This window comes from Linepithema humile, chromosome 5 (assembly GCF_040581485.1).
Source record: "Linepithema humile isolate Giens D197 chromosome 5, Lhum_UNIL_v1.0, whole genome shotgun sequence".
In the NCBI taxonomy this organism is placed as follows: Eukaryota; Metazoa; Arthropoda; class Insecta; order Hymenoptera; family Formicidae; genus Linepithema; species Linepithema humile.
In genome coordinates this window covers 15,534,054-15,559,125 of record NC_090132.1, presented here as the reverse complement: position 1 = coordinate 15,559,125, position 25,072 = coordinate 15,534,054, and the positions used below count along the sequence as shown (strand labels likewise).

The 25,072-nt window shown below is 32.6% G+C and overlaps 5 protein-coding genes and 1 long non-coding RNA gene across 8 annotated transcripts; 3 read left to right on the top strand and 3 right to left on the bottom strand.

Moving 5' to 3' along the window:
- The first annotated feature begins 380 nt into the window (after positions 1-380).
- On the top strand, positions 381-2,157 carry LOC105680154 (ubiquitin thioesterase otubain-like). Its single transcript, XM_012380615.2, has 5 exons — positions 381-542; positions 611-663; positions 967-1,266; positions 1,376-1,576; positions 1,679-2,157. The coding sequence occupies exons 1-5, from the start codon at positions 500-502 to the stop codon at positions 1,874-1,876; spliced, it is 795 nt and encodes a 264-aa protein (XP_012236038.1). The 5' UTR covers positions 381-499; the 3' UTR covers positions 1,877-2,157.
- An 814-nt stretch (positions 2,158-2,971) lies between these two features.
- Positions 2,972-3,386, bottom strand: BORCS7 (BLOC-1 related complex subunit 7). Its single transcript, XM_012380616.2, has 2 exons — positions 3,249-3,386; positions 2,972-3,151 (listed from the first exon to the last, which is right to left on the bottom strand). The coding sequence occupies exons 1-2, from the start codon at positions 3,384-3,386 to the stop codon at positions 2,972-2,974; spliced, it is 318 nt and encodes a 105-aa protein (XP_012236039.1).
- A 547-nt stretch (positions 3,387-3,933) lies between these two features.
- On the top strand, positions 3,934-7,235 carry LOC105680150 (glutamic acid-rich protein). Its single transcript, XM_012380609.2, has 5 exons — positions 3,934-4,221; positions 4,304-6,221; positions 6,307-6,498; positions 6,601-6,788; positions 6,933-7,235. Exons 2-5 carry the CDS (start codon positions 4,353-4,355, stop codon positions 7,102-7,104), a joined length of 2,421 nt encoding a protein of 806 aa, XP_012236032.2. The 5' UTR covers positions 3,934-4,221; positions 4,304-4,352; the 3' UTR covers positions 7,105-7,235.
- On the bottom strand, positions 6,599-9,472 carry LOC137000136 (uncharacterized). The gene is made up of 2 exons (XR_010890429.1): positions 8,775-9,472; positions 6,599-8,477 (listed from the first exon to the last, which is right to left on the bottom strand). It is a non-coding gene; the product is annotated as an uncharacterized lncRNA (long non-coding RNA).
- Positions 9,473-9,871: 399 nt separating this feature from the next.
- Positions 9,872-14,719, bottom strand: LOC105680148 (zinc finger protein 502-like). Of its 2 annotated transcripts, none has more exons than XM_012380606.2 (3): positions 14,216-14,719; positions 13,470-13,815; positions 9,872-13,394 (listed from the first exon to the last, which is right to left on the bottom strand). In XM_012380606.2, the coding sequence occupies exons 2-3, from the start codon at positions 13,806-13,808 to the stop codon at positions 11,442-11,444; spliced, it is 2,292 nt and encodes a 763-aa protein (XP_012236029.1). In that variant the 5' UTR covers positions 13,809-13,815; positions 14,216-14,719; the 3' UTR covers positions 9,872-11,441. The 2 variants fall into 2 exon arrangements, with proteins under 2 accessions (XP_012236029.1, XP_012236030.1); XM_012380607.2 differs by lacking the exon at positions 14,216-14,719 and adding an exon at positions 13,889-14,179.
- A 580-nt stretch (positions 14,720-15,299) lies between these two features.
- Positions 15,300-24,454, top strand: g (adaptor-related protein complex 3, delta 1 subunit-like garnet). 2 transcript variants are annotated; one of them, XM_012380631.2, is made up of 14 exons: positions 15,300-15,675; positions 15,803-15,898; positions 16,029-16,157; positions 16,384-16,794; positions 17,336-17,409; positions 17,615-18,058; positions 18,135-18,362; positions 18,544-18,706; positions 18,840-19,022; positions 19,104-19,518; positions 19,626-19,894; positions 20,006-20,569; positions 20,653-21,078; positions 21,268-24,454. In XM_012380631.2, exons 1-14 carry the CDS (start codon positions 15,580-15,582, stop codon positions 21,358-21,360), a joined length of 3,591 nt encoding a protein of 1,196 aa, XP_012236054.1. In that variant the 5' UTR covers positions 15,300-15,579; the 3' UTR covers positions 21,361-24,454. The 2 variants fall into 2 exon arrangements, with proteins under 2 accessions (XP_012236054.1, XP_012236053.1); XM_012380630.2 differs by having other exon boundaries at positions 17,597-18,058.
- The last annotated feature ends 618 nt before the right edge of the window (positions 24,455-25,072 follow it).

The following is a 25,072-nucleotide window of genomic DNA, read 5'->3' as shown; positions in this document are numbered from 1 at the left end:
CTTAAGTACAAACTTATATTCGCTCTCTTTGTCAGACACAATCTATGTGTGACGAAGAGAGCGAATATAAGTCCGTGCTTAAGACGATTTTGAATATAAGAACGGACTATGGGCGGTATTCATAGTCCGTTCTTATATTTAAAATCGTCTTAAGCACGGACTTATATTCGCTCTCTTCGTCACACATAGATTGTGTCTGACGAAGAGAGCGAATATAAGTTCGTTCTTAAGACGATCTTGAATATAAGAACGGACTATGAATACCGCCCTATGAATACCGCCCGTAGTTTATATTTACTACGTCTATGGTTATAACTATTTCATTGCTACTACCTTTATCATATAAAATACCTAGATTGAATTTATTCGATAGTGCTGCCAATATAAAACCGTGACACACAGCGGCAAACATCTTTTCAATTGCACATGGAAACATTGGATTTTGTTTACGATTGATAATTTGACAGTCGTCGCGAAATTTGGCAATATCTTTTGAGATATGGGAGACAAGTCGCCTAAAGAGCAATCTATAGAAAACACAGGTATTTTTTGTGTAATCTATCGTTGAGAAATTAAGTGCAGTGATTTATTATCTTAATTTTTATTGCAGATGTCAACCAAGATGAGTTGATACTTCAACAACAGAGACGTATTGAGAAAGAGGTTAATATGTATTTTTATACTAAATTTAAAGTGTATTTTCAAAAAATTCATTAGGTTAATCAGTCTTCCTTAATTGATACAATCAAAGATAAAATTTATCATATATTCGAATTAGCTTTCATCATCTTCTTGAAGTATGATATTTATTTTCTATAAATTTTAATGAATTAAAGAATATGTAAATACTATAACCACTTATCATTATTTTCTTTTTAATAAAGCATAAATTTCATGAAAGAAAAATCTCATATAGATCATGAAACGGTCATTCGATATGTGATATAATGGTTTCTTATATTCCAGATTTCTGAATCTATAGCTTTAGTCGGTGAAAAAGAACCATTGAAGAGCTTAGAACAAGAATATGCAGAAGATGATGTGTATCTGTCAAAAGCAAAAGCTTTGGCTCAACAATATTCCTATATTAGAAGAACTAGGCCTGATGGCAATTGTTTCTTCAGGGCATTTAGTTATGCTTATTTGGAAAAATTAATTGAGAATAAAGAAGAATATAATAAGTTTCGAGATTTAGCTTTAAAGAGCAAGGATAGTCTTGTAGCTTTAGGTTTTCCCCAATTTACAGTCGAAGACTTTCACGACACGGTAAGGCTTCACAAATTTTTCACAAATTTTCAATTTTACATGTGTTAGCATATTGACTTAACATTTATTGCAAAAGATGTGACTTGATTCTAACAAATTTTTATTACAGTTCATGGAAGTCATCGACAAAGTAGGAGGGGACACACAATCCAGTCATATGGAATTACACAAGTTATTCAATGAACAAGGATATTCTGATTATGTTGTTGTATATCTTAGATTAATTACATCAGGACAGTTGCAACGTGATGCCGATTTCTATCAACATTTTATTGAAGGAGAACGTACCATAACAGAATTCTGCCATCAGGTTTGTCTCTTCATGTTGATATCTATATATCTGTATCATTATTTACATGATTAATTTTTCATTATAACGTTGATATTCATTCGGATATATTTTTTTTTATAGGAAGTTGAACCAATGTATAAAGAATCTGACCATATTCACATTATAGCAATGAGTAGTGCTCTAGGAACTGGTGTTAGAGTTCGTTATATGGATAGAGGTGCTGGAACTGAAGTAACTGCCCATGACTTTCCTGAAGGTGCACCACCAGCTGTACACTTGTTATATCGTCCTGGTCACTATGACATTCTTTATCCTTGATGAATTTGATATTATGCAAGTTTTTCTAATACGATACGATATAAATACGATATGATTGATTTCTGGTGACCAAATTTCTTCAAATTCTATTTTCAAAAACATTTTAGTTATAGCATATTGCAATTTAGTATCTTACTTTCAATCTAAATAAGAAATTCTATGTATACAGATTTTAAAAGTTCCCAAGTGCATGAATTCAATGATATCTTGTTTATAAGCATCAATTTAGACTTTAAAACTAACGATCTGGAATAAATGGAAAAAAAATCGATATCATGTTATTCAAGTCTTGCATTTTTTCCCCTATTTTCTCTTTCTCTAAATGAATAATATTGTTAGATGTTACATAATGATATAAAGACAGTCATCTAAAAGAAAAATAGCACATTTCAGTAATTTTAAAGAAAATATATATACACACAAGTAATCTTTGTACAATACAAAAATATGTATTGTTATATCAAAACTGTAGTAAACAAAACTTTATTATATGATGAATACCACAAAATAATATAAAAGTTGAGAGATTCCATTTTAAAGAAAAAAAAGACTTGTTTCAAAAATTTATAATTTTAAAAATTCATGACGTACAAAGATTCTTGCAGTTTTCAGACTGTGTTGCGTCAAAACCATGTTCTCGAAGTACTTTATATTATACAAGGGTTATTTGTATTTCAATTATATATTCATAATATAATGTAATTATGTAATTATATATAAAAAATATAATATCCGTAATAGAATAAATTATATCTTCTTGATATGTGTTATTTATTAAACAAGAAGTAATATATATCTTTGTATAAATATATCACAGAAAGAGTAAAATTAAAGACATTTTATAGCTTTTATAGACTTGATATAGTATGGAAAAAGACAGGTCTAGTAGCTACATATACTATTTTTAAATTATAAATTGCATCTCTGAAAGATTGCATTGTGCTCATTCTGAAAACTTTTTAAACTTAAAATTGTTAACAACTATACATATAAGTCTGCAATATAACATTCATACCACATTGTTTATAAATACATATCCTGCAGATATTAAATAAAACTCTTATATATAACATGAAATAAATATGCATCAATACGTTATCGTTGCATTGATCGTACTTGCTCGGTGACTTCCTCCAACATTGCAGAATTTTTGTCGATTGCATCCATTTGATATTCTAAATGAGTGGTAATAAGAGCAATTTTCTTTAAATTAGATTCCATCATTTCCAATCCATTCTCCTGTTGTGCAAAATTTCTCGATGCATGCATTAAGATCTAAGAAATTATAAGTTATATAGTAATAGAAATATTAATTCAATAGTGTATAGTGTAAACTCCCATACAAAGGCTAAGCTAAAGCATAAAATATTACTTCGCTGCTTTTTGAACCTCTTTGTATTTGTCTGGCGAGAGAAGCAATGTTATTAACATTAACTTGCACTCTATCCGCTAATCTCATCTTTGATTCAATGAAGAGGCTACGTGCGCTTGTGCTAGATGCTGATGCCATGTTGTACTGTTTTTCATTAATCGTGGGATAAGTTTTACTCTTAATGTTATCCAGGCCTATAGATAGATTATACGTATTCTTGATTAATTACAGAAGAAACACTATTTTATTATCTGAAAACATACAGATGTCATATGATTGAAAGCAATGTCTTTTATAATTTGTGTATTACTATGAAACATTAAAACGTCACCTTAGATATGTTTTATGTATACACTTACATTTGACATTTCGTTGACAGATTACATATGACATATGTGAACGCTAAGAAAATCAATTCACACACATAACTAAAAAGAAGCGCGCATAACATACATATAAGTATGTATGTGAAAATTGATAACTGGAGTAGGTAGATATCAAAATTGAAATCTTTTCAGCACAAACGGTTTCAAAAAATTAGCAAAGAAATAAAAACTAGTTTGTTAAAAATTTTCGTCTCCTATGTAAGTCACAATAAAATTAAATATCAATATGAAAACGAAAGTCTAGTCGTCTATCTCGAATGCGCTATCCTAAACGATATATTCCTCACACATTCAGAAAATGTAACAGTTGAGTGATCAGCTGAGTGTTAGAAAACGAATCTGATTGGACAATCTGGAAACATACACCAATCACATCATAGCACATTTGTATTTTCAGAGTATCTATTTGAAGTGTTCGATGCTTAACTGCTTGTGAAATTTTAACCTATAAATCATTGTTAAAACGGAATTATTCACATAAATAAAATAATGGTGGTGTAAAATATAAATCAAAACCTATATTGAAGAAAATCATATCATAAAATGTGTATATAATTTGTAACGAGTGATTGTGGAAACCCGTACAGGTTAAGTTTTAAGAAAATATATTTTTCTAACATTGCACAAAATAAATACACAATTCTACTAAATATTTTTTTATGTTTATAGAAATTTATAAAATAATTTGGATATACATTATAAGGATTATAATTCAATTATGAGATGTAAGACTAAAAGTTTTATCAATAATACAAAGAAAAAATCAGAAAATGAAGACAACAGAGATAAAACGAAAACATCTCATAATAAAAATAATGATGAGAAGAAAGCATTAAAGAATATAAACATCCAAAAAGATGAGTTTGAGAATAAAAATATGAAAAATAAGATGGAAATATCAGAGAGCGAGGATAATGATGAGGAGGAATCATTAGAGAATATAAACACTCATAAGAATGAGTTTAAGAATAAAAAGATGAAAAGTAAGATAAAAACATTAGAAAATGAGAGTAGCGATGAAAAGAAAGCATCAAAGAATATAGACACCCAGAAAAATGAAAACATTAAAGATACAATGGAAACATCAAAAAATGAGGATAATGATAAGAAGAAAACATCAAAGAATGAGGACAGTGATAAAAAGAAAGCATCAAAGAATGAGGATAGTGGTAAGAAGAAAGCATCAAAGAATATAAACACCCAAGAAAATGAAGGCATTAAAGATACAGTGGAAACATCAAAGACTGAGGATAGTGATAAGAAGAAAGCATTAAAGAATATAAATACCCAGAAAAATAGAAACATTAAAGATATGATAGAAACATTAAAGAAAGAGGATAGTAATAAGAAGAAAGCATCAAAGAATGAGGATAGTGATAAGAAGAAAACATCAAAGAATATAAACATCCAGCAAAATGAAAACATTAAAGATACAAAGGAAACATCAAAAAATGAGGATAGTGATAAGAAGAAAGCATCAAAGAATATAAACACCCAGAAAAATGAAAACATTAAAGATACGGTGGAAACGAAGACTGGGGATAGCGATAAGAAGAAAATATTAAAGAATATAAACACCCAGAAAAATGACAACATTAAAGAAAGAAAGGAAACATCAAAGAATGAGGATAGTGATAAGAAGAAAACATCAAAGAATATAAGTCCCCAGAAAAATGACAACATTAAAGATACAAAGGAAACATCAAAGAATGAGGATAGTGATAAGAAGAAAGCATCAAAGAATATAAACACCCAGCAAAATGAAAACATTGAAGATACGATGGAAACATCAAAGACTGAGGATAGTGATAAGAAGAAAACATTAAAGAATATAAACACCCAGAAAAATGACAACATTAAAGAAAGAAAGGAAACATCAAAGAATGAGGATAATGATGAGAAAACATTAAAGAATTTAAGTCCCCAGAAAAATGACAACATTAAAGATACAAAGGAAACATCAAAGAACGAGAATAGTGATAAAAAGAAAGCATCAAAGAATATAAACACCCAGAAAAATGAAAACATTAAAGATACGGTGGAAAGATCAAAGACTAAGGATAATAATGAGAAAGAAGCATTAGAAGACACTGATAAAGATGAGTTTGAGAATGAAAATATGAAAACTAAAATGGAAATATCAGATAGTGAGGATAATGATGAGGAGGAATTATTAGAGAATATAAACACTCATAACAATGAGATTGAGAATACAACTATAAAAAGTAGGATGGAAATATCAGAGTGTGAGGATAATGATGAAGAAGAATCCTCAGAGAATACAAACTGCGATGAAAATGAGTTTGAGAATGAAGACATCAAAATTAAGATGGAAATATCAGAGAATGAGGATGATGATGAGGAGGAATCATTGGAGAATATAAACACTCACAAAAATAAGTTCGACAATGATAGCATTGAAGTATTATATACAGGAATGTTACAAGAAGAAAATATCGACGTAAAAAAGGATATAAATAAAGATACTTGTGAATCTAAGGATGAAAGAGACGAATATTGTAGTGATGCAACATATTTAGCACGACAAATGGAATCGGCGGAGAAATTAACTGGTTTAGACTCAGTCGTAGGTATTCTGAAAGAATACTAGACATTTAATGTAATAAAAGCTTTGTGTAAATGGAATATATATATATAATATTTTATTACAGAAATTATATAAGTTATGCGTACAATTGAGACATACAGTGCCACCACAACACAAGATTGAAACACGCGCAGGATCTCATACGCCAACGGCAGAAGAAATAAAAAAGTTTGAAAATATAGTACCAATTCGGAAAGGCTCATATTCCGCTGTTGAGGACGATATTATTGTCGCCAATTGGAAAGCATTTTGTAAGGTTAGTTGCTTAATGTTTATAATTTCTTGAACATAGTCCAGAAATCTTTTATTACATATATATTAAATGTAAAAGCTATTTATAATGTTAATTCTGATATAGATACATGATTGGGATATAAAAAAATTGAAACCATTCTTACAATTAAGGATTGGCAAATTGACATACATGCGTAATACTACAGAAAGACGAAAATTTGTACAATTCTTAGCTGATGGTCTACCAAATAGGACTTTGTATAGTGTTTACCATAGATTTAGAAATTTATATGAAAATAATGTACAAAGAAGGTAACATATAACAAAATTATGCATGTTTATGCATGTCACTTCATCATTTTCTAGTTATTTCTATATAACTGCTATGGCAATCAATTAGTATCAATAGCTTTTTATAATAGCAATGGGAATTATAATCTATATTAAAATTATTAGGTATACATCTGAAGAGGACGAAATGATTATAGATCATCTAGAAAATAACCCATCTCTTGAAGAAAAATGTAAATATGTTGACTTGGCTAAAGTTCTGAAAAGAACGAGACATTCTATTTGGCGGCGTTACAGAATATTAAAGAAAAAAAATAAGAAACGGAAGAATGCATGATGAATTACTTAACTTAAGTAAACGTAAGATTATTTTATGTATTATTTTAAATAACGTAAGATTATTTTATATCAGTTAAGAAAAAACATCTATTTTGATATAGTGTGAAAATAAATCATATTTTATGCTTATTTTGTCCCACCCGAAATTTTATCCCTCCCGAAATTATTTTATTCTATCTAGCGTATAAAATACTTTTATCTTGATGTTTTTCGCGACTGATCCGGCGTTTTACGCAAAACACAAAGCGTAAAGCTCGATTCAGTTTTCGCTATTTGTGTCCAAAATTCGTGTTGATAGTCGACCATTAATATGATCGATCAATATCAACATTGTTTCGAAATTCGTGCTCAACCATTATCGATGGGACCATAAATTTCGAATTTCCGTGCTCGACCATGGAATTAATTAAGCCATAGGACCACGAATGCACAGGCACGCTAAGAAAGATTAAGATAAAATTGATACATAGATATAAGATAAGATAGATATGAAAAAAATATATTTATGTGAAATCTCTATTCATTTGAACAATAAAATTAGAGCTAAGGATTTTATTAATTAAAAAATAAATATGTAATCAATTATCTATATCAGTGATGAGCAACCCGCGACCCCCTATATTAAAAGTATTATTAATAAAAAGTAAATCAAATTTAAAAAAAAGTTTCATTGTCGAAAATAACGAATTCTATTATATAAATTAAATTTTTTAAATTAATATATTTAAGTATTTAATATTGCGTTCGTTGCGGTATGGAATATTAGGTTTTCAATTTTGGCACACTGTAGAACAAAGGTTGCTCATCATTGATCTATACAATTAAATAATATATGTATATCATATTAAAATTTGCATTCTCATGATGTTCATATATTTATTATTAAAATTTTGTGTATGTATAATCTTTTTAGCGTGCGATAATGTTTTATTATATAATTTTCACATGTGTATCATAGTGTGCACATATATATTGATCACCTGAACTAATTTCTAGCCCATTCCATTTTGATAAATAAATCTATGAAATGTATTTTTTGGACTTTTTGTACTTTTTTTTACTCCTACATTAATTGAAAAAGAACAAGCTTTTTGAATCAACATGTACTGTTTTTGAATTCTGTTTCAAATTTAATTTGAATTTATTAAAATAATAAATAGTTTATTTTTCTAGAAATTAATGTATATATAATTTCAAATATTTTAAAAATGCGCGAGAATATATAAAACTTTTATAAAATCAATATTATATAATTTACAATGTGTTAATTTTTAGATATACATGTGTTTCATAGATCCATTATCTTCATAAAGACAAATTAGACTTACCATACGATGTGTAGCAATGGAACTGTTGATCTGCGAAGCTGATCTGTAAAATACAAAAATATATCCAGATTATTAAAATATTGAAAACAATTAATATTCGCGCGTGCGAGAAAAAATGGTTGCACACATTGAACTTTTATTTGCTTTTGAAATCAATATCTAACGGAAAAGATTTAACTATATAAAATAATAATAAATAAATATTTTAAAAAATATAATAATCATAAATATTAAATATTTTACATATTTTATTGACTATATTTTACTAAAATTTTCAAATATTTTATGTGTACTGCTTTATATATGATATTTTATAGTTAATAAATAAATGATTAATTACATCTTCATTGCTCCACCGGCGCCCGATGTCCTTCCTGGACCTGCTCCTCCTCCCAGTCCTCTTCGAGTCTTCATCTTCCTTGGCAGTCCTCTTCAAGCACTCACACTCACACGCTTTCGCGACGAAAATCGCGCGCGATATTTTGAACAACACTCTTGGTGCGTATTTTGTGATCTTATGATAAAAGTAATACTCGAATATATTTAGTATCACATAAAATACGACGCATTTGAAACAGAAAACGAAGGAGGAAGGATCGGAAACTACGGAATAATAATTTGGTATCTTATAATGTAAACACACTAAAAGAGTTAAAGTATAACACACGTAAATGTTAAAATAAAAAAAGCATAGAATAAAATATTATTAAATGCGATAGCTAAATAACAATGCAAGCTCTCGAGTGAGAGATATTGATAGGAAGCAATGTTAATATTTACCGCGGTTGTAATTACGATGGAGAATTATGTTAGGAAAATAGCAAGGATAGTGGTGGGCAAGATAACGGCTCCGATATGAAACGATCTACCGTTTAAGTGTCGTCGTGCGAATGATAACAGGACAATCGGATGTAGCTACAAGGTCTCGCCGATTCCGAGTCGGAAGAATGCGTAAATTCACACGAATCGGCGGAACATCGCCAGCAAAGCTTCGCTGCATGAAATTGTACTTTAACCAATATAACGCGCGCAAGAGAAAGTGTGCGAGAGAGAGAGAGAGAGAGAGAGAGAAGATATAGAGCGCGCGAAATATTCCATGTATAAAATATTTATGAAATATTTTACGTATTATAAGACATTTACATTCAAAATTTTAATTTTGATAAATAGATTACTATTGTCTTTTGTCTTTTATCTTTTATTTTTTATCATAACCCATCTTTATAATCTCTACCTGTAGATTCGTTAGCTTTGTTGAATTTTAACTCATACATTTATTTATTTGTGTTATAATACGACATAATAAAATGCTATGAAAGTTTTAAAACGCAAAATTCTAATAAAGCAAAATTAATTTTTAGACAACGTTAAGAACGCTATATTATAAATAGATGGATATTAAATCATTTGTTGTAAAAATAAAACGCAGTAAATATATTATGGTTTTTAAAAAATTCATTTAATTGCGATATATATTATAAGATGGAGAGATCTATATTATGACAAAAGTTATGCATTGAATAATACTTATCCGCAATACAAAAAATATAATAAGATGTTAATACTAACTAAAATTTTAAAATACAAACTTTACTTACTTTTTCATTTAGAGAATAAGATTTACATGCTTTTATAGTTTTAGCTTTACATGCGTTAAATGAGTGATAATCAGTCTCGCCTATATCTATTGTAATAACTGATATTACTTATATGTATGTATATTTGTACATTTGTCAATTATTTTCAATTTATAAAATTCATTGTTGTTTTCCGTTCTGATCGTCTCGCTTGATTAAAAATTTAAATTAGTATTTTTTTTTTAAATACAATTTATTGAAGAACATGTTATTAATTAATTAAATGGGATGTGTCTACTCAATAAGAATATTAATTGAAAATCATATTCTAATTACTACTTGCAAATAGAATATCTTCCTTTAAAAGAATATTATATGTCTGTGCTAATTATATTATATCTACTATATAATATTAAGACTTTTTTTATTAACGAAGGTAAAAAAGGTATGATAAAAATTTTTGTACACAGTAACACATGCATCATGGTAATTGTTATCATTTTGTATTACGTATGATCCAAGTTACTGTAAGTATTAATGTGAATATTCTTTTCGTTCTTCATTCTCTATACTTCACAATGATTGTTCTTTCGTTTAATTATGATGTACTTTGGCGATTAAATCTGCCGATTAACTTTGCTAAATAAATAAAACTTATCAATTTCTTTTATCCAGTTATCATTATGTGATCACAGCCCAGAAATTGTATACCTGATATTACACATGTAGCGCATATATCCCAACATGTCAGCTATTAAAATTGTTAAGCGATATTTTTAAAATTAAGCAATTAACAAAGTATGTCACATTTTGTGTTAGAATCTTTCATGAATTTATATGCCACACGACGAGTTGCTGAATTTAATAAAAACGTGCGTTTTTAAGGAATTTTTAAATACAGCAGAAATCGATTAGTTTAAAAAAAAATGAAGTAACGGAAACAACTGTAATGTAATATGTGGTACATCAAGATCTGGATTATATGAATACATACAAAAATATATATATATATATATATATACATACATGTTGATATATGCCCGTTATTCACGCCTGACATCAAATAATAAAAAAATAGTTCACGATTTAATTAGTAATCCATTCTATTTTGCTGGAAAAAACTTCCTTCTTTGTATCAAACTGATTCTCGAAACTGTGTAATTCCACATCATGGATTCTCGTTTACATGTTTCCGAAATCAAAACACTTACGTCAATAATCCTCGACTGCAGATTTTCAAAAAACGCTTTTCAAACAGGATCGCACGTATATTTACAAATGATGTATATTTCGCAACATGCACACTTGTTATTTGCGTACACGTGCCGCTTCGGTATACAGGATTTCTAATTGCATATCAGCGGTTCGCAATATTCATTGTAGAGTCGCTTGCAAGTGAGGCTGAAATCAATGACGTTACTTAATCTCGCTTAAAACATTTGACCTATCACAGTGACTGGTCGCACTCCCGCCCCGTTGTTCACATTATTCATGTTAACGTGAATATGAGTGACTGGTATGTGATGATGATTGTGATCCTCAACGATCATCTCGCTCATCTCGCCGTACTGAGCGCGGCAACGTTTCTGGTGCGCAAAGAGGCTGCCGCTATGACTGTATGCGGCGCCGCACGTTTTACACACGTACGGCTTCTCGCCGGAATGAGTATACGTGTGCTCCTTTAGCGTGCTGAGTCTCTTGAAGGCCTTGCCGCACGTTTTGCACAAGTAATTCGCCTCGCCGGTGTGCCGCGTCAAGTGCCTGCGAAAGGCCGAGCTCACGGCGAAGGCGGCGCTGCAGACATGGCAGACGAACGGTTTGTCGCCCGTGTGAATGCGCATATGATTCGCCAGGCTCGTCGTAGTTGTGAAGCCGCTGTTGCACGTGGTGCACACGTGCGGCTTGACGCCGGTGTGAGTGCGCATGTGGTACGTGAGAGACGAATTGCTCGGATACACTTTGCTGCAGATATGACAGAGATACTCGCGCGGTACTTTCTCCTTCGGTTTGTGCGTCTTCTGATGCAAAACGAGACGAGCCTGGCTGGCGCAAACCTTCCTGCAGATCTCGCAGGTCACGGGCTCAGCCTTGGGCTTGTGCATCGACACGTGCCGCCGCAGGCCCTTCTTGGTGGCCATGGCCTTGTCGCAGTGTTGACACTTGTATTCTCCTTCCTCGTCGCTCTCCTCTTTCTTGATGCTCTCATTCTCCGGCGCGGGATCCGCCGTGTTGTTGCTCGGCATATTGTCGTCGTCCGAATCGTATAGCTTGTTGTCGTCCGCCAAATTGTCCAACAGTCCGTGTCCGTGCTTCTCCGCGTGTTTCTTTAACGTGTCCGGCCTAAAGAACCATTTCTTGCACACGGTGCAAGAATACTTTTTATCACCGTGCACGAGAGCGTGCCTCTTCAAATTCTTCAAGGACGAACAAATCTCGCTGCAGATCTCGCATTTGTACAACTCTGGCGCGTTCTCGAACTCGTCCATTTCGTTTGCGGGTCCGGTCTCGTCCTCGGTGTCGTTCTCAATCTTGAGCTCCTTCTTCGGTTCTTTGCTGTCCTTTCGCTCGTTTGTATTGATCTGCTTAATCATATCGTTCACTTTGTCCGTGTGAGACTTCAAATGCCTCACGAGGCTCTGCGGCTTGGAGAAGGACGCGCGACAGAGTTCGCACGCGTGCGGCTTCGACTTGTGTATCTTCTGATGCTTCTCCATATTCTCCTGTTTGTAAAACATCTTTAAGCAGATGTTGCATTTATACTTCTTCTCGTGTACCAACGAATGCTTCTTCAGACCCTTCTGTGTGGCGTATTTCTTCGAGCAGACTTTGCATTTGAACTTTGACTCCACCGAATCTTGGCTGTCGCTGCTCGGCTCATAATAATTATCACCAATTTCGTCGTCGCTGTACATCTTGGTTAATTTTGCTTTTCTCGTAGACGTACGTTTCTGCGGGATGCTCTCCTCTTCTATATTATCATTGGATAAAGTTTCGCTGATAAATTGTTCCTCCTGTTCTACACTATTCTTTTCTATGTACTGCTCGACTTCCTTGGTCTCATTATCTTTGTTCTGTAAACTCATAATGTTGGTTGCATCTTCTGTATCTTCCTGTACTATTGTTATTTGATGGACCTCGGTCTCTGGTATGCAAGGATCTTTCACTTCCTCTTCTTTATTCCCTTCAAATCCAATAGAACATATAAACAGCTTGTCTTCCGGCAAATGAATTTCATTGGCATTTACCAGATGAGCAGCATCATCTTTGCAAAATGTATCAGTGGCCTGAATATACTCCTGTGGGTTTGCGACCACCTGCATGTCTTCCTTTGTAAAATTGGATAGTGCAATTCTCGATTGTAGATCTGTTTGTGTGTAAGAATCCTAAAAAAATAATATGACGTATGCATATATTGTGCATTTTAACACAAAAATATAGCTACATAAAATAATATTTACCATGCTATTATATTTCACAGGCTTATTATAGTACATGCGCAACCTTGCATCAGAGTGTTGACACTGCTCCCTAAACTCATGCGCAACACCGGCTTTATAAATACAAGCGTCGCATATTAAGGAAGGTAATCCATCCTGTTCGTGTATCTCGATGGAACCACAGACTTGTATTTTTTGAGAAAGACCAGACATATCATTGACTTCTTGATTATTGGAGAAGATTGGGGATAAATTGGTACCTTCGGTCAGACAGATCCTGCACACTCTATCCATATTAAGCGGCAAGGCAAAGTAATCTGAAGTCATTGTTCCACCAAGAATAAGACATTCACCTGGCATAAGTTACCTGCAGGACAAAAAAATGTGATATGAAATAAAAGTGCTCCCTTAAATAAAAGGTATAAGTACAACGATCGTACATTTACTGACAAAATAGAAATTTCTTTATAAAATAAGTTTGAACGAATACTGCAAGATATTGCAATATGTTACATGGTTAATATTATATAGTGCATCTCGATGATACTTTATTATAGTGTAACGAGATCTTGGCAACAATAAAACAATCTAATATATTTCATGACGTAAACGAGCTGTCGGATCAAATTTTGCTGCGAATGCAGTCGTACACGGGACGCCGCGTACCGACACAATGCTGCGAGATGTTCCTTTTCATTGTGCAAATTTTTGGCACACAGAGATAAGAGATTAATATACAAAACCGAGCGGTTCTCAACTTCGAATACCTTGTGCGTTGAAACATGCCACGATAGATGCCGATGTCCAGGCAAATGACGCGGCGAACTAGACACTCGGCAATCTCGTGTTTCTCGCTCTCGAGCCCTTCTCAGAGCGCTGCGTTCCCGTGACAGCTTCGTGTCGTACGAAAACGCGACGCGCGCTGTTTCATAATCGATCCGTTGTTTCCCGACAATTTGGCGAGTCCGCCGAATATTTAGCGCCCGACTGGCCCTTTGTCTCGGTTCCTTCAACGATCGACCGCGAAAGTTGAGAGCAATCTGAGACGAGCGCTTCGTTCCGCGAACAAAGTGTGGGTGGGTCAATACAAAGAAGAGTCGATCGCGAAATGTGTATGTATGTATCCGAATGTCGAGGGTCAGTTGCATTGGATCCTATTAATTGATCAACAATTATAGCTGTCTCTTTTCATACGCTAGCTCTGAATACAATCGTAGATGGAAATGCAAAAAGAATTTGTCAAGATTGCAATATGCGGCATGAATTTAACGCATAGATGTGATGTGCGCGAATTCTGTCGAATGCAGAGAACTGGGCATAAAATGTCTAATATAAAGATTTATTCAAACAAAGCATATACGTAAAACAATCAGCCATTCGTGCAAGTAATATGAAGAATTAATAATATAATACAGCTTTTACATTAAACATTTGATTGGTCAGTTATGGACCATTAGTTATTCATTTTCATCCAAATAAACTTTTAGGATATTTAGACAAATTTGCATAATCTCAAAATACACATGAAGGAATAAAGAAATCATTTCCATAATGTAAATTTATATCATAAAATTATAATCAATTTTTTATGTATATACGTTATGTCGTTATGCAAGTTTTTTGGAACCTTAAGCTTGATTCATCTCATCTGCAGTGGTACGAATTATCTCCTTCAGAAATGTAGAGAAAATAGAGAAAGTAAATCTTTGGCATTTTACAATTAATTTCAAGATATTTATTCAAAATTTAACTTAATGAGATTTAAACGCACAATATTTACATATCGCATCAAAAATAGATTTGTGAAAATTGAATTAATTGAAGCAATCCAAAGTACAAAGTTGGAACGTGTCAAATAAAACTGTATATTCAATGACTGAATACGTCAGATAGGTGTTTGCCTGCTCTCTTGACATTTCTTAGGCATGATTTCCGAATAGCTCTCTTATTCGCCAATTTGTCAAAAAATGTGAATTTAAGACGGGAGATTGATGCATTTATATATTTTCGGTTAACTGTAATGGTATTAGGACCATATGTTAGCCGATTAAATCAGAACGTCTGGCCGATGTGCGAGGAAGCCCCTTAAGTGATTTCGGCGAGAACGGTATTAAATTTTTTAAATGCGATCATGGCACTCCGTAAAGTAAAGGGAAACTTCGAACGGATGTTCGACAAGAATCTGACAGATTTAGTGCGTGGAATCAGAAATAATAAGGAAAATGAGGTGATTTTTTATTGGCTCTGTTTTACAATTTTTCTGAAATCTTATCAAAATCTAACCTAACTTTTCTCATCTATTTTATTTATTCTGCGATTAATAATCGGCTTAAAGAGATTTTTTTTATTTTTAGGCGAAATATATTGCACAATGCATTGAAGAGATCAAGCAAGAATTACGGCAAGATAATGTGGCAGTCAAAGCAAACGCTGTGGCCAAGTTAACATATGTAAGTTTTGTACAAATGTAGAGGTCAATATGGTGTAATTTATACAATTGCTTTAATATGATTAAGCTTAATTATACTTAATTTATTCCCAAGTATGTTGATGATTAATATACCACTCATATATTTTCAGCTCCAGATGTTGGGGTATGATATCAGTTGGGCAGGCTTTAATATAATAGAAGTAATGTCATCAGCAAAGTTTACTTATAAACGAATTGGCTACCTTTCTGCAAGCCAGAGCTTTCATGCAGATACAGAGGTAAAATTTATTTCACATAAAATTTCGGTGGAACTTTTATAAAAATTTTTCAAGCACATATATTTATTCTTTATTTTTATTACAACATTACACGCTGAATTGCTGATCATATTTATATATTTACCATGTCAAATAAGTTAAAAGTACAATAGGTAATTATTTGTGTACATATATATGCAGCATTTAAATTAATAAAATTAAAAAGAAATTATTTTATTTGTTATAGTTACTGATGCTAACAACAAATATGATTCGAAAAGACTTAAACAGTCAAAACCAGTATGATGCTGGTTTAGCCTTGAGCGGTTTATCTTGCTTTATAAGCTCAGATTTAGCTCGTGATCTGGTTCATGACATTATGACTTTATTGACCTCTACAAAGCCGTACTTGCGTAAAAAGGCAGTTTTGATGATGTATAAAGTATTTCTGAGATTTCCTGAAGCCCTGAGACCTGCATTCCCTAGATTGAAGGAAAAACTTGAAGATCCTGACAGTGGCGTTCAAAGTGCAGCAGTAAATGTAGTATGCGAATTAGCCAGAAAAAATCCAAAAAATTACTTGAGCTTGGCGCCTGTTTTCTTCAAGCTAATGACGACTTCTACAAACAACTGGATGCTTATCAAAATTATCAAGTTGGTGAGTGTGTATTATTATCAGTTTCTCTACAGTTTCAAGAAGTTTACAGCATTTTCTCATGCATTCTTGACAAATCATGAAATGATCATATTCATAACTATTTTTTCAATAAGTGTGTAATAATAATTTTAAATGTAACATTTTACACGCACGACTTTTCTTCATTATAAGCCATACTGGTTTTGTTTCTCATACTCAGTTCTCAACTATAACTCTGATTGAGCCAAAACTGGGTCGGCGACTTACTCAACCATTAATTGACCTGATTTCAAGGTTTCACATTACTTGATATTTTTTTTATACGCAGTAAAATTATATTTATTGCAGCTGATGCATATTGGTAGCATCGATATACATATTAGCGAGCATTTTGTAGAATCATTCATATTATATTTTGCACATAGTATGCATTTTGATTATTTCATTTATTCATAGTAATATTTGTTATAGTATAAATTCAAAGTAATAATCAAGCTACTTCTCTATTAAAATCAATTTATCGAGTATTTCTTAGGATGCAACATTGACATTATATTTTCAGTTTGGAGCATTGACACCTCTAGAACCTAGGCTTGGCAAAAAGTTAATAGAACCCCTTACGAATTTGATACACAGGTATCTAATTTTATTCTAAAGTATTAATATTGCGTTTGCCATGTTAGCAGCGCTTATATAATACAGCTTTACATCTTAGAGATTTATATTTTTATCTCAGTCTTTTTATTTTTTGTAATATGCATAGTATCTTACGACATATTTATTATTTTTGTATTTTTGAGTCGATCTTTGATATAATTCACAGTGTAACATCTATTTCTAGTACATCCGCAATGTCTTTACTGTACGAATGTATCAATACAGTCATAGCCGTATTGATTTCTATATCATCTGGTATGCCGAATCACTCTGATTCGATACAGCTGTGTGTTCAAAAACTGAGAATATTAATAGAAGACTCCGACCAAAACTTAAAGTATTTGGGCTTATTGGCTATGTCGAAAATATTGAAGACTCATCCAAAGAGTGTGCAAGCTCACAAGGATCTCATCATGCAATGCCTCGACGACAAAGACGAAAGTATAAGACTGCGTGCCTTGGACTTGTTGTACGGAATGGTTTCCAAGAAGAATCTAATGGAGATAGTTAAGAAATTAATGGTGCACATGGACAAAGCCGAAGGCACTACGTATCGCGATGAATTACTATCAAAAATTATTCAAATTTGCTCACAGAATAATTATCAGTTCATCACCTATTTCGAGTGGTAAATATCAGAGAGTTTTGCAAGTGAATCCACAATTCTAGGACGAGTTACAGAAAAGTGTTCGTACTCTTCACAGGTACATATCTGTATTGGTGGAACTTACACGAATGGAAGGCACCAAGCACGGACCATTAGTAGCAACTCAATTACTTGACGTAGCAATTCGTGTACAGGCTATACGAAAATATGCAGTTCAACAATGTGCCTTACTGCTTGAGAATTCATATCTCTTAACCGGCCAGCCAAGAGCGACTATGTCCGAAGTTTTGTATGCAGCAGCATGGATTTGTGGAGAATTCTCCAGGTAATAATTTTGTAGAAATGACACAACCCTTTGCGGACATGAAATGTTTCCGATAATAGCATATTTTTGTCGTTTTGGACGTAAAAAATTCTTAATGTGCATTGCGAGCCCATTTCGTCCGCAAAGGGTTAATCAGTATACTTAATAATCTATTAAATTTGACAATCTGTTAAATTAATAGTGACTTGGAAGACCCTTTAGCAACATTGCAATCTCTGTTGCGATCACAAGCTTCTAGTTTGCCAGGACATATACAAGCAGTTTACGTTCACAATATATTAAAGCTGGCTGCAACGACATTCGCTAAAGCCGAAAAGGAAGAAGACACTGAAACCATGGACAAGGTATAAAATTTATTTATTGTGTGTTATTAATAAAATATTAAAAAACTTTTTAATACTTATGTATTAATTTATTGAATATATTTACGTTAAATTAATGAAATACTTGGTTCTAATATTAGCCCTTATTTTGCAGATTTATAACTTGAAGGACAAAATAACTGCTTTCGTCTGTAGTGGCGATTTGGAAGTTCAGGAGAGATCAAGCTCCGCATTGGCATTGCTTGAATGTATAAAAGAGAATCCTGGTCTAGCACAAGAGTTAGTGGAGACTTTTGAAGGTGAACTGAATCCAGTTGCGCCAAAGGCTCAAAGAAAAGTAGGAATTTTTCTTTTTTTTTATATAAATTACGAAAAAGAATTAATATGTGAATTAATGTAATTTCATGATGTTTTTCAGGTTCCAATACCCGAAGACTTAGATTTGGACTCTTGGATCAACGATCCACCTTCAGAGAGCTCTGATTCAGAGGATTTGGATATGAATGATATTTTTATCAAGGCGGAGAAGTCGAACGATTCGTACTCCAAACGGGACTTAAGCGAGCCGTCGTTGGAAGAGCTCGAGAGGAGACGCGAAGCGAGAAAACTAGAGCAGGAGAATAATCCTCATTACCTAAAAGGCTCTTTTAAGACTTCTACATCATATCACAATTCATCGAATGCATATGAAGACTTCGATAACATTCCCGTCGCGGAATTAGATATCCCAATCTCTTTAAAGATTTCTAACGTACATAGATGTCAAGATATAGATAGCGCCCATAAAAGGCATAAAAAGCATGAGAAGAAAAAGAAATCGAAGAAAAGTAAAAGTAATTGTCCTAATATGTATTATACGTACATGTTTTATAACGCGTGAAATTATATTAAATATTTTACTGTTGAGAGTTTGAGATTTTTTTCATTGAATGTTTTTCAGATAAAAAGTCTGCATCGGAAGAGGATGAACAGGACGACAGTTTGCCATTGCAAATAGTAAACACTGGCGTAGGAGAACTGCCTCCGGGAGCAGAAATAAGCGATAGTGACGATTACGATTTAGTAGATGCGAACGATCCACACAGAGCTTTGAATATCGATTTAGATTTGCCTTTACGAGAAGACGAGAGATTGCCTGTCTTGGAACATAGAGTAATCGAAAACAATATAACGAAGAAGATGGAAGGAAAAGGAAGCAAAAAGGAAAAAGTAAAATATTTTTTTTTTATACTAATAAGCGTTTTAATAATTTGAATTTGTTCGATTTATTTGTATATTCTTAAAATAATTGTGAATAATTTATTCATTATACTTTGATAGGGACATAGAAAATCTAAAAGAAAAGTCAAAGTTATCGCGGAGAACAAAGTAAACAATCAAACAGAATCATCCGACTTGTGGTTGGAAACTAATTCGTCCCTCGAGAAAGTGCAGTCTCCTGCTCTTGGAGGATACACAGAAATGTCCAGTGAGTCGCAGAAAGACAGCAAACGCAAGAAGTCGAAGAGCCAAGACAAACACAAGAAGTCGAACGAAGAGAACGCCAAACATAGAAAATCGAAGAAGTCGAAGAGCAAGAAGGAAAACAAGTCGCTGGATTACGAGGAAACGGCAGGAATATCCACTCCATCGAAGGAAATATTGCCGGATCTAAAGGACGACATTGCGAACTCCGAATACAACGCAAATTCTATACAGCAGAATGTTTCCTACGAAGAATTAGCCAAGAATAAAGTAATTTCCATGATGTACGAATTGAGACAAATCCCTCACGACCCGAGTAAAGTTATCGTATCGATTCAAATTACGAATATAGGTCAGCCGCTTGTGAAGGAATTAGTCTTTGATGTTTCAGATACAACGTCACTCAAATTAGTTAGAAATGTGAGTTGATGCGTTTGAATATCTTAATATATACGCTTCAATCCACAGCTAAAAATGTAACATATCGTGTTCTCTCTTTCTAGCCTGGAGACGAATTTGGGATAAAACTGCCGCTCCAACTGCCTCTGCAATCTAGTAAAGAAACTGAATTTACAATTCTAGTCTCGGACGTAACGTTTGCTCAGAGACTTAGAGGTACATTGACATACATGTTTGAAGGTAAAGAGGGCACGCAGCAAGAGAAGCTCGATTTCACCGTGCACTTGTCATGCAGCAAGTTCATGGTTGGACATTTGTCCCATAAGGATATACTCACGGAACTTCTCAAAAGCGGTCAATTAGTATCTAAGATTAGAAAAGAAATAATGCCTTCTCAGGACTTCGATGCGGTTCTGCGTGTTATTTGCCGCAAATGCAATCTCACGCTTGTGGAACAGATTGACGACACTGCATCTTTATACGGACACTCTTTGAAGGGACATCATGTGTGCCTTTTGTTAAAATATAACGTAAGTTAGATCATATTGCTTTTCTCTAGCAGTAAATTATTTAATGGCTATGATTAAAAAATGTAAATATTTATATATATATAACATACGTTAAGAATAAATCTAAAATTAAGTTTACGTTTGACTTTAAAGACCGAATTTCTTTGTAAGATCAGCAATATCATGCTTCGATGGCTTTTTATGTTACAGAGAGCGACGGGAAATCTAGTGATTGAAGGTAAAGGTGACAATAATTCATTACTGTCGGGAATCGGAGAAGAGATATCGAGGATCCTAACATAATACCGATTTAAACTCGATTGTCTATATTTTGCGATTATCGATTCCTATCCCACGTCACAGTCATATTAAACATACACTTGGCAGTGAGAGAAATACTTCGACTGTGTCTATTAACACGAAGTATAGACATATAGCCGGCTATAGCGTATCTGCGAACCCATTAAATATTTTCAGAAGGAATCTTACCTAAACTTTACGTATAATCTAGGTAAAAGAGAAAGGAATTTGTTAAATATTTAAGAGAAGATATACATATGTATACACACATTATATACACATGCATAAATATATGTATACACATGTCTATATGCGCGCGAAACAGCGGAAGGAAAGAGAGAGAAAGAGAGAGAGAGAAAGAGGGAAGGGGAGCTTATTGCCAAGAATTGAAGACACTGGAATAAAAGTAGATTAATGTTTCTATATAGAATTTAAGTCTGGCATGGCACTGACGCGTGCTAAATATAGGGGGACTTGAATCATCCTTGAAGATAATTAATCCACTTTACAGCTATAATTATCGAATGATATATTGATATATCTTTGAAAAAAAACTTCTGTAAATTACTACACTTTCTTATCTGTACAATGTTGCATTTACTACATGTGGCATGTAATAATTGGAGATATAGCTTACGAATAAAAGTCTAATTGCTAAGGCGCAATTCTTTGTACAGGAAATAAACAGTTGCGAAACAGAAACGATCGACCCTACTTTTACGTTCAATGCCTTCAATTTTTGTGTCCAATTGGGATGACACTTCGAGTGCTATTGTTGAGATCTTTATTATTTTGTAAAATACATGAAATATTATATATCTAGTGCGCGATATTACGCCCTTTGTAAATCACGAGTTAAGGAGCATGGAGCATACAGATGGAGAGCGTGTTTTGCATGCAACGCTTCCACCATCGATAATTGATAAGACGAGAAGTTATGTGAATTCAAAATTGAACAGATTGTAAGTCACTTGTATACAGGCATAGGAATCACGTACAGTTGCGGAAAAATGTGCTTTTAATTCTTTTGCAAAGGACTTAAATTGCATCAAGTTTTATATTCTTTTTTTCCTTTTTTTTTTTATATATTTTATATATTCCCATATCTTGTTTTGAGATTCAATATAAAGAGATTATGTTTGCATTTTCTAGATTTTTTCATATTAACTATCCAACCGATTAATCAATTAACGAAATTGGTTATTAAACGTGTGCCAAAAAATTATTAGAAGTTTCGATTACTCAAATAATGCTTTCTTTCTAGAGCAATTTTTGTGCAACGCAACATTGATTTTTGAATATTCTGTTATTTTCTGAATTACACGCTAATAATTTTGTTTTATAGCTGGAAATTCAAGAAAAAAACAAACAAACTATATATATCGTCATAATACCAAATATTTTTGATTTTGTAAACTTCATATATATTTTATGATGTATTGCTATTTTAGAAAAAAATCTAATATTTTTTTCAATATATGATTTATATGCAAAAATGAGCGGTTTGACCATGACATGTTTTATTATAAATTATATTCTAAAAAATACGATTGAGGCCAGCATTTCTTTATTAATTACGCATTTATCCTTTAAATCTTTTCATGCAAATGTGTATGGAATAACGTCCTGTTATAAATGGTTTGTGAAAGTTCATTATTCAAAAACGTATTAATCTACGAGCTCAATTAAAAATCTCATTTCAATGAAACATATATTTGCTATGCCACTCCTTGCACGCACGTATAACAAATAAAGAATCGCTTTAAGATTTTTATAAAATGCTCGTTTTTTGTTTTGTGGCCGAATCGGCACAAGTATTTGTCTTAATGCACTCGTAGATCAAATAAAGATAAATGGCTCGAGATACGCGACGTTCCGGTGAGTGATGTGCGATTCTTAATTTATGCGATAATCATTCATGCACATATACTTTCGTGCAACACTCGACTGGAAGGTAAACCGCGAGGACTAAGGACGACCGTGATTCAACCAGATTCGTCGACCTCACACTACTCCCACACGAAATTCATGGTCGCGCAGTCGTTCTCTCTCTACGAAGAGTTATCATCTTTGTCGAATAAATCCCGTTTTATCGATGCAGATCTTCATGTAATGCCAAAAATATCGTTTCTACCACTTTTGCATCAAAAAGTGATTTATTTAATTTCAATGTCTGCGCAAACATTTCTTAGAACACTCGTCAATGTTGATTGATTCATCCGTTTTCAGAAATAAAGGCGATTGTAGCTCCCATGTTTTACTTGGAAAAACATGTAAGAATGCAGTTTTTAAAAATCAATGAACTCTTTTCCCGCACTCGTATCATTTTATCAGAAATGTTATTTTGTTGATTTAATTCGTACTACAAAGTATTCGTCATACGCTCCGGAATGTTTGTTATTCCATATTTGCAACGCAAAGTAAATGTTGACTTATCATTGCTCTTTGATTAAAGATTATCTTTTCAATTAATCTTTCTTCGATTTATCTTATGAGCTGAAAAGTACGAGTAATATTTTCAGAAAAAAATATACTTTATTTTCTTTTCACATATATAGATACACTGCGTATAGAAACGTGGAGAAGGAAAAAGTTAAATGCCCATTATTGCAGTCAAGTCACGTTTTAGTCGGCAGTCAGACGACCATACGTGTTTTTCAAGATTTTATATCATGAGTCTGAATATCAATCAGTCAAAGTGACGTATTATGATTTATCGCGGAATTTGGTTCAAAATTTTTTATTTTTTGATTGCTTCTATTTGGAAAAATAATCCAGAATTTTGTTCTGGAAAATTAAGATTAAACTTCTTGTACTTTCTATTAGTAAACTAGAAGCAGTTATTAAATTAATGTGAACAAAAGATTAATTTCGTAAAAGAAAACTGTAATTAATTTTTGTTAATATCATTAAAGAGTGTCAACGGAAAGATAAAAATTACGATTGTATCAATATTTATTGGGAACGGAAACCATCAATGTCATCGTGATTTATCGCTATGTGAACGAAATAATATTTGTTGTAAAATATTTTTTACAAAATTGCAGCATGCTAAACGTGTTGATGATGTATTAATTAATACATACATTTATTTGTATATTTACGGATTATTGATTTATTTTTGTAAAATATCTCATTTTAATAGTAAATAAATTAAAAGTATACGGTAAAAAAAGATATCTTGCGAAGAATTTTTTGAAAGTAGTACAGATAAATACTTAAGTGTGTTATGTCAATGCGAGACTGATCTTATAATGTTACGCAAGTCAAATAATATTTAAATATCTGCTGGACATTTGAAAAGAAAGGAGTGAAATATATTGATTTATGAAGCGTGTATGTATATTTGCAATGTTTACGAGATAAATAGAAGAGAGTTTTGATTGAAGTAAAAATTTCATCTTAATTAATGATCATCTGAAAAAGTCGAGAGACATGATATCTGTCAAATTTAATGGAAGTTTAAATCCGACGCAATCCGTTTACTTGAGGAAAAAGTGTTTATTACCAACATCTTGAAACAATCTAGATATCTTTATCATTGCAATAGAAATATCCTTTAAGCCTTCGGGATTTCGCAAATGTCTTTACTAAGCTCTTGTTTAATGATGAAATAAGCCCAAGGATTAATAATCACAATACCAATGTTTCTTGTATGTCGCCTTTGTATTTTTACATTGAAAAATCATCCCAAAGAAAAAATCAATTTAAAAAA